The sequence below is a fragment of the Marmota marmota genome, unplaced genomic scaffold, assembly GCF_001458135.2.
Source record: "Marmota marmota marmota unplaced genomic scaffold, marMar, whole genome shotgun sequence".
Classification (NCBI taxonomy): domain Eukaryota; kingdom Metazoa; phylum Chordata; class Mammalia; order Rodentia; family Sciuridae; genus Marmota; species Marmota marmota.
In genome coordinates, this window is record NW_026000349.1 from 414,649 (window position 1) to 429,853 (window position 15,205).

At 34.8% G+C, this 15,205-nt stretch overlaps 1 protein-coding gene across 1 annotated transcript in view; it reads right to left on the reverse strand.

Moving 5' to 3' along the window:
• Positions 1–15,205, reverse strand: part of LOC107160721 (broad substrate specificity ATP-binding cassette transporter ABCG2-like) — a 127,627-nt gene that overhangs the window by 48,805 nt on the left and 63,617 nt on the right. The window contains exons 3-7 of the mRNA XM_015507356.2: positions 7,582–7,641; positions 6,261–6,375; positions 5,548–5,700; positions 3,813–3,832; positions 3,341–3,355 (exon numbers count right to left, since the gene is read on the reverse strand). Of these exons, the coding sequence (XP_015362842.1) occupies positions 3,341–3,355; positions 3,813–3,832; positions 5,548–5,700; positions 6,261–6,375; positions 7,582–7,641 (363 nt within the window). The remainder of the gene's footprint in view (positions 1–3,340; positions 3,356–3,812; positions 3,833–5,547; positions 5,701–6,260; positions 6,376–7,581; positions 7,642–15,205) is intronic.

The following is a 15,205-nucleotide window of genomic DNA, read 5'->3' on the forward strand; positions in this document are numbered from 1 at the left end:
TCACATGGATTGCAGAAGCAAGCAGGGGTCTCCATCCTCATATCAAATAAAGTAGACTTCAAGCCAAAATTAATCAAAAGGAATAAAGATGGACATTACATACTGCTCAAGGGACCCATACACCAACAAGAGATAACAATTATAAATATATATGCCCCCAGACAATGGTGCAGCTATGTTCATCAAACAAATTCTTCTCAAGTTCAAGAGTCAAAATGACCACAATACAATAATCTTGGGTGACTTTAACACACTTCTTGCAACACTGTATAGATCTTTGAAACAAAAGTTAAATAAAAAAAAAAACTATAGAACTTAATAATATAATCAATGACTTAGGCTTAACTGATATATATAGAATATTTTATCCATCAATAACTGCATANTATATATATAATATTTTAACCTGCATCAAGTGGATACACTTTCTTCTCAGCAGCACATGGATTATTCTCTAAAATAGACCATATAATATGTCAAAAAGCAACTCTTAGCAAATACAAAAAAGTAGAGATACTACTATGTATTTTATCAGTTCATAATGGAATGAAATTGTAAATCAATGACAAAATAAAAAATAAAAATTTCTCCATCACCTGGAGACTAAACAACATGCTATTGAATGAAAAATGGGTTGCAGAAGACATCAAGGAAGACATTAAAAAATTCTAGAGGTAAATGAGATCATAGACACAACAAATTGAAATCTCTGGGACACTATGAAAAGAGAACTAAGAGGAAAATTCATTGCATGGAGTTATTCCTAAAAGAAGAAAAAGTCAACAAATGAATGAACTCACACTACATCTCAAAGCCCTAGAAAAAGAAAAAAAAATAAGCAGCAAAAGCAGAAGGCAAGAAATAATTAAAATTACAGCTGAAATTAATGAAATCAAAACAAAAGAAACAATTGAAAAATTTGACAAAACAAAAAGTTGGTTCTTTGAAAAAATAAATAAAACTGTCTGACCCTTAGCCATGATAATGAAGAGAAGGAGAGACAGAATTCAAATTAACAGCATATGTGATGAAAAAGATAATATCACAACAGACACTTCAGAAATACAGAGGATAATTAGGAATTATTCTGAAAGTTTATACTTGAATAAAATAGAAGACATTGAGGGCATCAACAAATTTCTTAAATCATACAATTTTCCCATATTGAGTTAGGAAGATATACATAATTTAAACAGACCAATATCAAGTGAGGAAATAGAAGATGCCATCGAAGCTAACCAACCAAGGAAAGCTCAGGACCCGATGGATACACAGCCAAGTTCTACAAGACCTTTAAAAAAGAACTAATACCAATACTCTTCAATTTATCTCAGGAAATAGAAAAAGAGGTAGCACTTCCAAACTCATTCTATGGGGCCAATATCACCCTGATTCCAAAACCAGGCAAAGACACATCAAAAAAAGAAAACTTCAGACCAATATCTCTAATGAACATAGATGCAAAAATTCTCAATAAAATTCTGGCAAATCAAATACAAAAACATATCAAAAAGATTGTGCACCATGATCATGTGGAATTCATACCAGACATGCAAGGTTGGTTCAACATATGGAAATGAATCAATGTAATTCATCACATCAATAGACTTAAAGATAAGAATCATCTTAATAGATGCAGAAAAAGCATTGGACATAACACAGCACCCCTTTATGTTCAAAACACTACAAAAACTAGGGATAATGGGAACATATCTCAACATCTTAAGGCATCTACGCAAAGGCTCAGGCCAACATCATTCTAAATGGGGAAAAATTGAAGGCATTTCCTCTAAAAACTGGAACAAGACAGGGATGCACTCTTTCATCACTTCTATTCAACATAGTTCTTGAAACACTGGCCAGAGCAATTAGACAGACAAAAGAAATAAAAGGGATATGTATATGAAAAGAAGAACTTAAATTTCCACTATTTGCTGAAAATATGATTCTATATCTAGAACACCCCAAAAACTCCACCAGAAAACTTCTAGAACTAGTAAATAAATTCAGCAAAGTAGCAGGATATAAAATCAACACCCATAAATCAAAGACATTTCTCTATATTAGTGACAATACTCTGAGAAGAAAATGAGGAAAACTACCCCATTCACAATAACTTCAAAATAAGATACTTGGGAATCAACTTAACAAAAGAGGTGAAGAATCTGTACAATGAAAACTACAGAACCCTAAAGAGAGAAATCAAAGAAGACTTTAGAAGATTGAAATGTCTTCCTTTCTCTTGGACAGGCAGAACTAATATTATGAAAATGACCATGCTACCAAATGCACTATACAGATTTAATGCAATGCCGATAAAAACCCCAATGGCATTCCTCATAGAAATAGGAAAAGCAATCATGAAGTTCATCTGAAAAAATAAGAGACCCAGAATAGCTAAAACAATCCTTAGCATGAAGAGTGAAGCAGGTGGCATCACTATACTGGACCTTAAACAATATTACAGAGCAATAGTAACAAAAACAGCATGGTATTGGCACCAAAACAGACCCTAGTAGACCAATAGTACAGAATAGAGGATGCAGAGACTAAGCAACAAAATTACAATTATCTTATAATTGACAAAGGTGCCAAAAACATGCACTGGAGAAAAGATAGCCTCCTCAACAAATGGTGCTGGGAAAACTGGAAATCCATATGCAACAAAATGAAATTAAACCCCCATGTCTCACCATGCACAAAACTTAACTCAAAATAGTTCAAAGACCTTGGAATTAAACCAGGGACTCTGTGTCTAATAGAAGAAAAAGTAGGTCCTATTTTTTATCAAGTGAATTCGGTGCCAACTTTCTTAATAAGACCCCTTAGCACAAGAATTAAAAAGAATCAATAAATGGGATGAAATCAAACTAAAAAGTTTCTTCTCAGCAAAAGAAACAATCTGTGAGGTGAACAGAGAGCACATCTTGGGAGCAGATTTTTACCCCTTCCACATCAGATAGAGCACTAATCACTAGGATATATAAAGAACTCAAAAAGCTAAGCACCAAAAAATCAAATGACCTAATCAACAAATGGATGGATCAAGGATCTGAACATACACTTCTCAGAAGAGGATATACAATCAATCAACAAATATATGAAAAAATACTCATCATCTCTAGCAATTAGAGAAATACAAATCAAAACTACTCTAAGGTATCATCTTATTCCAGTCATAATGTCAGCTATTATGAAGATAAAGAACAATAAGTGTTGGTGAGGATGTGGGGAAAAAGGTGTACTTATACATTGCGGGTAGTACTGCAAATTGGTGCAGCCAATATGGAAAGTAGTATGGAGATTCCTTAGAAATCTGGGAATGAAACCACCATTTGACCCAGCTATCCCTCTCCTTGGATTATTATCCAAAGGACTTTAAAAAAAAAAGCATACCACAAAGCGTACCACAGGGACACAGCCCCATCAATGTTTATGGCAGCACAATTCACAATAGCTGAAATGTGGAGCCAACCTAGATGGCCTTCAGTGGATGAATGAATAAAAAAGTGGCATATATAGGGCAATATTACTCAGCAATAAAAGAGAATAAAATCTTGGCATTTGCAGGTAAATGGATGGTGTTAGAGAAGATAATGCTAAGTGAAGTTAGCCAGTCCCAAAAAACAAATGCTCAATGTTTTCTCTGATATAAAGAGGCTGACTCATAGTAGGGTAGGGAGGAGTAGCATGGGAGAAATAGATGAATTGTAGATAGGGACAAGGGGTGAGAGGGAAAGGGAGGGGGCAGGGGATTAGCAAGGATAGTGGAATGTGATGGACATCATTATCCAAAGTCCATGTATGAAGACATGAATTGGGTGTCAACATACTTTAAGTATAAACATAGATATGAAAAATTGTGGTATATATGTGTAACAAAAATTGTAAATAAAAAAACCCCAAAGTATATGTGCCGCAGTCTGGCTGGGCACAAAATCACGAGCCATTCACAGCCTTGTAGATTCAAACAGCAATTCTTTATTCCCGAACTCACACACGTTCTTGGGGAATTCACATTCTGGGCCCAAATCACGTTCTGGGCAAAATCCCAAATACTCTCTGAATCCCCTGAGAACTCAAGGAGCGGGCGTGCCTGAGGCAGCAGGATACACCCTATTCCCAGCAGGGTACACCTTAAACCTGGAACTGCCCTGGTCCTTGAGCAAGGTCACCTTACATGCAATGTCACTGCAAATGACCTGGGTCATGCCATGTGTCATACCTACTTGGCAATGGCCCTCAGCATATAGGTATTAAAGACATGAATTGGCATGAACATTCTTTATGTACAAAGATGAAAAATTATGCTTTATATGTGTAATAAGACTTGTAATGCACTCTGCTGTCATGTATTAAAAAATCAATTAAAAAATTAAAAAATATTTCAATCAGTTAGAATGTATGAATTATGAGCCAAATGTGCCTCTGTGTATTTTTCCTAGAAATACAAGCAAGCACCTTAGGCCAGTGAATGCTTAAAAGAGAGTAAGAAAAATATGCACCCATATAGAAAAAAATCAAGTAAATAAACAGCCAAAGTAATGACAATTTAATCACTCTTAAACTAAAATAAATGGAAAATAGTGGCTTCACAGGGTTATTCTTCTAAAAAAAATACATTTCACATAAGAAAACTATCAGCAAATATAACAGGAAGCAACAACCAGTGGTACCCCCTTCTTCATTTCCTCTAGGAGGCAGGTCACAGGGGCTTAATCCAGAGTCACCACATTTTATTTGGCTCATTATCATCACAATCTTCAAATGTCTCATCAGGAAAAGTTTTGTATGCAGTGGTCAACTATAAAACTGACTCTTTCATCTCATTTTTCTTCCTTTATCCTGCACAACCCACAATAGGAGGAGTTTGTTTCTCTATTTTTTGTTACTCTTGCTGACAACTGCATTCCTCAAACTTGAAAGAGCCTGGTTTATGAGTCTGGAAATAAATATTGCCAGAGAAAAGGGAAGAAGGGAGAGAATGAGGGAGGGGATGAGCAACAAAAGTGCCAAAGAAGCCATGGAAAAATAACCTGGTCACTGAAAAAATTCAATGTAAATCTTAATGAGAATAAGTATAGTTTTCAAGACAAATTACACCAATATGAAACAGCAAGGATTTTTGGATTCTAGTCATTTATGAATTCCAGAAATATAAAAATATCAACTGAACAGAATTCCCCAGAGGAAGAGAGTGAGAAGAGCAGCTGAAATGAGACAGAGAAAAAGAGAAAGAAGAAAAGTCAGTGCAAAGACATCAAAAGAGCTGTGACTTGAAAAATGAGGGTGGGAGGACCATGGAAAAGGCCATGAGGAGCACTCTCCACAGGGACCAAACTCCATCCCCAGGATCACACCACAGTTAAGATTGCTTTTCCAGCTTCATTTCCACCTTTATAGTATGTAACCAGTCACTTTTCTCATCATTACAGAAAACAGACACTTTTGACCTCACATGCTCTAGGAAACTTCTGATTAAGGTCACATAGTCCACACAGGGAGGTCCTTGTTCCTGTCTGGTTCTGTTGGTTTTTTTCACATTACCTTGGAATCAGCCACTTTATCCAGACCTAACTCATCAATGACCATTTTAATCCGTTTATCTTTTTCATGTTTTTTCATAGTTGTTGGAAGCCGAAGAGCCGCTGAGAATGCTAAGTTTTCTCTCACCGTCAAGGTGCCGAGCACGAGATCATCCTGAAAGGGAAGATGGGATTTCAATGGGACACACTGAGTCTTTTCTAAGACCATCACTCTATTGTATTTAACCTAATTCATGAAAACAATATAAGCAAGGTAAAGTTCTATCTAATGGTGAACTTTCAACTCTACAAATTTCAGTGATTCATGTACAGACAGCTGCAGAGCTGGAAGGAGGCATTTTCATCCCCCACCTGCAACCCAGGTAGAGCACAGGTAATTATGAAGACTTCTAAACACATCCAAACTGCTTTATATGAAGATTTGACAAAGGCATCTTCATGGGGATGGAAAGAGATGAAAGAAGGACAAAAAGGACAACAGCAGACCCTTTTGGAAATGATACCAAAAGTAGAATTGACACCACTGCCTACAAGTCCTCTCCACCTTTCCGATTTGTTCCACCTTCAATCTAAGCAGATATTGTGAAAAGCTGGTGTAAAGAAAGTCAATTACTTAAGCATGTAAATCCAACTGGTAGCACACAAAAACATAAGCCAAAGCACTTTCCATACAGAAGTAGGGGAAACCCAGAAGGCAGACAAGCTAATACTTACTTGAACAACAAAACCTGAATTATATTTGAAATTGGCAGGTCGAGGGGCTCCATTAATCAAAATGTCTCCAGATAATCCACTTGGATTTTTCCTTGCAGCTAAGACATCCAGCAAGCTACAAAAAAACATATATGTTGTGTTTTACCCCTAACATAGACCATATCTCTCAGCTATTCTGAATCCAAATTTTGCTCCAGGTAGAAAGAGAACTAGTCAAAAAAATCTATGGTTAAACTAAAATTGTACAAATATATATGTGTGTATATACATATATCATATTTAAAACATTTTATTAGTGCATAATGGGTATATATAATAGTGTGGTTCATCATGACATATTCATAAGTGCATATAACACAGTTTGCTTCATTCCAATCCTCAGTACTTCCATTTTCCTCCCTCCCTTCCATTCCCTGATCTCCTTCCTCTACTTATTCATTTTCCTTCTATTTATTTATTTTTAATTGATGCATCATAGTTATATACAAATTTGAGATGCATTTTCGTATATACATATATACTCATAGCATCATTTGGTCAACTTTATTGCTCCGTTCTTCCCCATTATTTCCCTCTTTTCTATCCCTGTTCCCCCATCTTTACCGATTTCTATTTTTATAACATTGCTTTTTTATTTCTTTTTTTCTCTCTAGCTTCTGCATATGAGAGAATACATTCAACCCTTGATATCCAAAGTCTGGCTTAGTTCACTTAGCATGATGTTCTTTAGGTCCATCCATTTACTAGCAGATGACATAATTTCATCATTCTGTATGGCTGAGTAGAAGTGTCTTTCTCTTACTCTCTATGTGCATATATACATATATATTGTACATTATATATACATATGTATATACATTTACATATATTTACATTTTCACCTTCCTTTACATTATATGTTAAAAGAAAGCTCTAAAATGTAAAAGCAAGGTAACTGTAGTTTATCCATCAAAGACCTTCCATGTGACCTTCTTGACTATTTGACTTTGATGGATCTAAACCACTCCTTTCTTTAAACTCATGTCTTCAATTATTCCTTCTGCTCCATCCCCATTTTTAATATCATTCCCTTCTTTTTCCTCCTGATTATCTCATAATATGGTAACAGCTGCATATAAATCACACTTAGCTAGGCTGATGTAATAAGACTTCTTGGTATTTGGAATAAAGCAACAAGCTGGCCCAACTGCATGTTATCTCCAGCACCTAGGAACAGATTGGCACACATAGCAAAGGCTCAATCAACACCTGCTTCCACCAAAGTGATGTTTAAAAGTGCACTGAAATACAAAGGCTGACTTATACTTCCTGTTATACTCACAAAGTTTTGCTTACACCTGTGCATTCCATAATAGCATTAAGGCCTGTTTTCATGATCCCACTGTAAACACAAAAGCATAATAAATTAAAGAAAGTTCTATTAATATAGGGTCTGCATTTAATATAATCAAGGAAGGCTGATGAAATTGCAGATAAAAATAATGAACTGTTGATTAATAAAAGTCTAATATATAAAGGATCACAAGTCAGAATTTATAAGAAAGATGGCTCATGTTCCTTTAAATTATTTTCATTTATTCTCTAAACCACTTACTAGTTTTGGAAAATGACACATCCAAGATGAAAGGTTGCTAGAATCTGGGGGTGGAGCTTAATTAATGGAAAAGCCAGCACTTACCATGCTAAAGGTCCTGGGTTCCATTACCAGAAACTATAACAAAAGTTCCTTGATATAAATAACAGTTTCTCATTAAGCTTTTCCATTGCACTTATTCCTCTTAACATAGTGGAAAGTTCATAATGGTTTCTGAGAAATGTTTGATTATTGTTATGTTTTAGATGTGGTATCCCCCCAAAAGCTCACATGTGAGACAATGCAAGAAGGTTTGAAGGAGAAATTATTTGGCCTTAACATAATCAGTGAATCTATCCTTGATGGGATTAATTTAGTGATGACTGGAGACAAGTGGGGTGCGGCTGGAGAAAGTGATTCATTGGAGGCGTGGCTATGGGGTATATATTTTGTACCTAGAGAGTAAATTCTCTCTCTCTGCTTTCTGATCATGATGTCAGCTTCTTCCCTCTACCAAAGTTTCCCTCCATGATGTTCAGCCTGGAAGAATGGAGCCAGCTTTCTATGGACTAAGACCTCTTAAACCATGAGCCCTGAAACTTTTCTTTTCTCTATAGTTTTCTGGTGAGATCTTTTAGTAACAGCAGTGAAAAAGCTGTCTAAAACAATTATAAATATGTTGAAATAATCTCACTTTGTACCTAGCAAGTTCTACACAATTAGTCACTAATTTGTATAATATCAGTTGTAGTGTTCTCTCTGCTAAAATCTCCTCAGAGCAAACATAAACATACCTTAAGTAGAAATAAAAGACTATAGTGAAGCACTCCATTGATAAAGAAAGCATTACCATGTCTTAACATGGAGACAACATCTTGCCAATTAGAAAAAGAAAGAAATAGAGAAAAAGGAAATAGAGAAAGAAAGAAAGAAAGAGAGAGAGAAAGAAAGAAAGAAAGAGAGAGAGAAAGAAAGAGAGAGAGAAAGAATGAGAGAAAGAAAGAGAGAGAGAGAAAGAAAGAAAGAAAGAAAGAAAGAAAGAAAGAAAGAAAGAAAGAAAGAAAGAAAGAAAGAAAGAAAGAAAGGAAGAAAGAAAGAAAGAAAATACGCACACCTTCAAGATAGATAATTTCCTTCCTTAAGTGCCCAGTAAGAGGACTGGAAAATGGTCAGTTTAGAATGGGGAGCCATCACTCCAGTATGGAACATCCTTTAATGATGCACATAAAAGTCACCAATATTTTCAAAAAAAAGTTAAGTGGGTATGTGAGAGTGCTGAGTATTCAGATGGAGTAGGAAGGAGTAAAACAAATTACAGCAGGGCTACCACAGGTACTGAAACAGATAAAACAGAGGCCTCACTTAGCCTGTTCAGAACCCTGATGTCTATGCCCAGTTCCTCTTAAGAATTTGGAAGCAGATCCACATATATGTAACAGAGAAAGCAGTGTATATTCCAAGGGCAAGGATCAAAGAGACAGCTATTTTTTCTCAGATAATAAATCTACAGAAGTTGGTTGATCCTCTGTCACAGCTCTCATGAGGGATGAACGTCCCAGCACAACTGCCCCGCAGTGCTCACATCCACAGGGACCTTAGCATTCATTGCCTGTGGCATCTGATCAATCACAATTATACTGTGGCTTCTTGGGGCAGAGGAGAAACACACTTTTTATTTTTCTCATTTAACTGAAGACCTTCTCACTGAAAAATCAAAAGAAGGAAATGAGAATTCCGTAAACATGGAGCAAGATATAACCAAAAAAAATCCCTTGATTTTTTTGAGCTTTCCCATCCCAAAGTAAAACATATTAATGACTAGATATGCTTTCAAGGTGCATTTCTATACAACACTTGATGCATCCTCTTTATTAATAGATACCTATTATCTTCTTCTGAAATGACCAGGAAAAGCTTATTATTTACTAAGGCTTCACTACCAGAGAACTTTTTCATATTTTTCAATACCAACTCAAATAAAGACTATGTATCCCAAATTATTCAACCACAAATAAATGTGTTAAGACAAAGAATTTTATAGGTCCCCAAGTTTGGCTTGCTTTGACACTAAACCTTAGCATCACAGAAGACAACTGTGGGTGCTAACATACAATAAGGAGGAAGAGGGATAGATGATAATTGAATTAGAGAAAGGGAAATGAAGTGAAGGCAGGAGAGATACAAGGAGGAAAGATAATGGTATGAATCTGACATAACTTTTCTATGTTCATATATGAATACATGCCAGTGAATCTCCACATCATGTACAACCACACAATGGGGAGTTATATTCCACTTATGTATAATATGTCAAAATAGACTCTACTGTCATGTATATCTAAAAAGAACAAATAAAAATAAATAAAAAAGAAATACTGCAACAACTTTTCTCATGTATCCCTAAACCATGTATTAATAAGTATTTATTAATACTAATCCTTGATGTCCTTTTAACTGTAAAAATTAGAGGAATTGTAAGATTTCCTTTTTTAAAAAAAGTGGCTGTACTTTTAAAAGCCTTGGGAAACACAAGATAATGGCCTCCTCTTTGTTGAGATACACACTATTCATCCATAAACACAATTGGAGATTTGAACAGAAAAAAAAGAGTATGAAGTCAGTATCAACTAGCTTAAAAAGTCAAGCAAGATAAATGTACCCTCACATAGTAGGCACTTTGCATCTTATCAGAGATAAGATGCTCTCACAACCAGCCTAAGCTGTTGTAGGAAAATCCGAGAAGGGTCCTGCATCTGCTGGTATATATTTAAAGGGTAATGTATTCCATTCTTTCCTATTGCAGCCTCAACTTTCAAAAATTACTTCACTGGTGAAGAAAAAGGTTACTAAAAACATCAGCAGGCCATGTTTGTTGTTCCATTAAGGTACACACTGAAGATTTTCTCCACCAATTGTGGTCATTTTGTGGAACTGGCTATCTTCTGTCTGTGGTAGAGTGAGCCATGTGGAACATAGCTTCTTGAGGCTTAAATGAACATTTGCTTTTTTGGGATACTGATCAGTAAAACACAATTCAGAAGACATAAAAATCTTCCAACAATCTTGACAGATTGATCAAGTGCTTGTTTGTTCAGTTTTGTTTTGGAAGATGTTTAAAAGCTATTTTGGTGACATGTAAGATAGATTATCTTTCCTATTGGTGAAGGGGTGAAGGAACACCTAAAAGTAGCAGATTTTGATCACCTAAAACATTTACCAAGGGTAGTCCTTGCTTCAGCCATCAGATAAATCTCTTGTCAAAAAGGGGAATGGACTAAATTAACCAATTAACTCTATTTGAACTCAGGTTCTCCCTCCCTCAGTGAATTCACTTTATTTTTAATTCTGTGTACTTAAATTATATATATATATAAATTATATGTATACATATAATTTATATTGTGTATATATACATATATACATATATATGTACATAGATATAAACTATATATGTTTATATATACATATAATATATATTATATATGTTTATTTCTTCTATGTGAAGTCTTTATCCCCCTGCCTTTTTGTAATTAATTTATTTAATTTACTTAGGTATATATGACAGCAGAATTCATTTGATTCATTGTACACATTTTCAGCACAACTTTTCATTTCCGTGGTTGTACACAATGTAGCCTCACTCCATACACGCAGTCATATGCGTACCTAGGGTAATGATGTCCATTTATTTCTACCATCTTTCCTATCCAAATGCACATGCCCCACACTCCCTCCCCTTTGCCCAAGCACTGTTCCTCCATTTTCCCCATGCCTCCTCCATCCCCTTTATGGATCAACATCCACTTATCAGAGAAAACATTAGGCTTTTGTTTTTTGTGATTGGCTTACTTCGCTTAGCATGATATTCTCCAACTCCATCCATTTACCTGCAAATGCCATAATTGTATTCTCTTTTAATGTTGAGTAATATTCCATTGTGTATATATACCACAGTTTCTTTATCCATTCATTTATTGAGGGCATCTAGTTTGGTTCCACAATTTAGCTATTGTGAATTGTGTTGCTATAAACATTGATGTGGCTCCATCACTGTTGTGTGCTGTTTTTAAATGCTTTGGATGCAGATCAAGGAGTGGAATATCTGGTCAAATGGTGGTTCCATTCCAAGTTTTCTGAGGAATCCCCATATTGCTTTCCAGATGGGTTGTACCAATTTGCTGTCCCACCAGCAGTGTATGAGTGTGCCTTTTCCCCCACATTATCACCAACATTTTTATTTTTGTCTGTATTCCTAATAATTGGCATTTTTGACTGTTGTGAGATGAAATCTTAGAGTAGTTTTGATTTGCATTTCTCTAATTACTGGAGATATTGAACATTTTTTCATATATTGTTGATCATTGTATATCTTCTTCTGAGAAATGTCTGTTCACCTCCTTAGCTCATTTATGGATTAGATAGTTTGTTTTCTTGGTATTAAGTTTTTTGAGTTCTTTATACATCCCGGAGAATAGTGCTCTATCTGAAATATGTGCAGCAAAAATTAGTAAAATATAGGCTCTCTTTCCACCTTATTGATTGTTTCTTTTGTTGATAAAAAGGTTTTTAGTTTGAATCCATCCCCTTTATTAATTCTTGATTTTATTTCTTGTGTGATAGGAGTCTTGTTAAGGAAGCTGATGCCTAATCCAATGTGATGAAGATTTAGGACTAATTTTTCCTCTGTTAGGCACAGGGTCTTTGGACTAATTCCTAGGTCCTTGATCCAGTTTGAGTTGAGTTTTGTGTATGGAGAGAGATAGGGGTTTATTTTCATTTTGCTGTGTATGGGTTTCCAGTTTTCCCAGCACCATTTGTTGAAGAGGTTACCTTTTCTCCAATGTATGTTTTTGACTCCTTTGTCTAGTATGAGATAACTGTAATTATGTGGGTTTATCTTTGTCTTCTATTCTGTACCATTGGTCTGTGTGTCTATTTTGGTGCAAATACCATGCCATTTTGGTTATATAGCTTTGTAGTATAGTTTAGGGTCTGGTATTGTGTTGCCTCTTGTTTCACTCTTCTTGCTAAGGTTTGCTCTGACTATTCTAGTTCTCTTATTTTTTCAAATAAATTTCATGATTGCTTTTTCTATATCTATAAGGAATGATGTTAAAATTTTAATTGGAATCGCATTGAATCTGTATAGCAATTTAGATAGTATGGCCATTTTGACAATATTAATTTTGCCTATCAAAAGCATGGAAGGTTTTTCCATCTTCTAAGGTCTTCTTCAATTTATTACTTTAGTATTCTGTAGATTTCATTGTAGAGGTCTTTCACCTCTTTTGTTAGGTTGATTCTCAATTATTTTATTATTTTGAGGCTATTGTGAAAGGGGGAGTTTTCCTAATTTCTCTTTCAGAGGATTCATCACTGATGTGTACAAATGCATTCAATTTATGAATACTGATTTTATATCCTGCTACTTTGCTGAATTCATTGATTAATTCTAGAAGTTTTCTGGTGGAATTTTTTGGATCTTCTAAATATAAAACCATGCCAGCAAATAATGATAGTTTGAATGCTTCTGTTCCTATTTGTATCCCTTTAATTTCTTTCATCTAATTGCTCTGGCCTGGGTTTCAAGGACTATGTTAAATAGAAGTGGCAAAAGAGGGCATCCATCTCTTGTTCTAGTTTTTAGAGGGAATATTTCCAATTTTTCTCCATTTAGAATGATGTTGGCCTTGGGTTTAGCACAGATAGCTTTTACAGTGTAGAAGTATGTTCCTACTATCCCTAGTTTTTCTAGTGTTTTGAACAGAAAAGAGTGCTGTATCTTGTCAAATACTTTCTCTGCATCAATTGATATAATCCTATGATTCTTATCTTTAAGTCTATTGATGTGATGAATTATATTTATTGATTTCTGCATGTTGTACCAACATTGCATCCCTGGAATGAATCCCACTTGATCATGGTGCACGATTTTATTAATATATTTTTGTATGCAATTTGCCAAAATTTTATTGAGAATATTTGCATCAATGTTCATCAGGAATTTTGGTCTGAAATTTTCTTTCCTTGATTTGTTTCTGCCTGGTTTTGGCATAAGGATGATACTAGCTACATAGAATGAGTTTGGAAGGGTTCCCTCCTTTTCTGTTTCAATGAATAATATGAGGAGTATTGGCATTAATTCTTCCTTGTAGGTCTTGTAGAACTTAGCTGTGAATCCTGGGTTTTTCTTGGTTGGTACAACATTTGTAAATGGCATCTTTTATTTCCTTGCTTAAAATTGATCTGTTTAAATTGCATATGTCTTCTTTACTCAGCTTGGGTTGATCATATGCCTCTAGAAATTTGTTGGGAATCTTTAAGTTCTCCTATTTTATTGGAATATAAATTTTCAAAATAGTTTCTAATTGTCTTCTATATTTCAATAGTGTCTGTCATGATATTTCCTTTTTCATTGCAAAATTTTTGTAATTTGAGTTTTCTCCATCCTTCTTTTTGTTAGAGTGGCTAAGAGTTTGTCAATTTTATTTATGTTTTTGAAGAACAAGCTTTTTGTTTTGTCAATTTTTTGAATTGTTTCTTTAGTTTCAATTTCATTGATTTCTGCTCTGATTTTAATTATTTCCTGTCTTCTACTACTTTGGGTGTTAGTTTGTTCTTCCTTTTCTAGGGCTTTGAGATGTAATGTCAGGTCATTTATTTTTTGACATTTTCTTCTTTTAATGAATGAACTCCATGCAATTAACTTTACTCTTAGGACAGCCTTCATTGTGTCCCAGAGATTTTGATAAGTTTTGTTGGACTTCTCATTTACCTCTAAGTTTTTTTTTTATCTCCTCCCTAATGTCTCCTGTTATCCATGCATCATTCAATAGCATTTTGTTTACCTCTCTAGGTTTTGGAGTAGCTTCTCTTTTTAATTTTATCATTGATTTCTAATTTCATTCCATTATGTTCAGATAGAATGCAGGGTAGTATCTCTATTTTTTATATTTATTTTTTAGTTGTAATTGGACATAATACCTTTATTTTGTTTACTTATTTTTATGTGGTGCTGAGAGTGGTTTTGCATGTGCTAGGCAAGTGCACTATCGCTGAGCCACAACCCCAGCCTTCTATTTTTTCTGTATTTGCTAAGACTTGCTTTGTGACATAACATGTGGTCTATTTTGGAGAATGATCCATGTGCTGCTGAGAAGAAAATGTATTTGCTCAATGATGGATGGAATATTCCATATATGTCTGTTAATGAGTAGATTGTGCAACTTCCATTTTAGGAATGATATTTAAAGTAACTGCAATATGGATCAGCATTTGTGGGAATCAGTTCTACATTGGAACCTCTTGGCTCCAGCTTTTTCAATGATTTTTTTCCTCATAAAACTCATCTGAAAACTTTTCTGTAGTATTG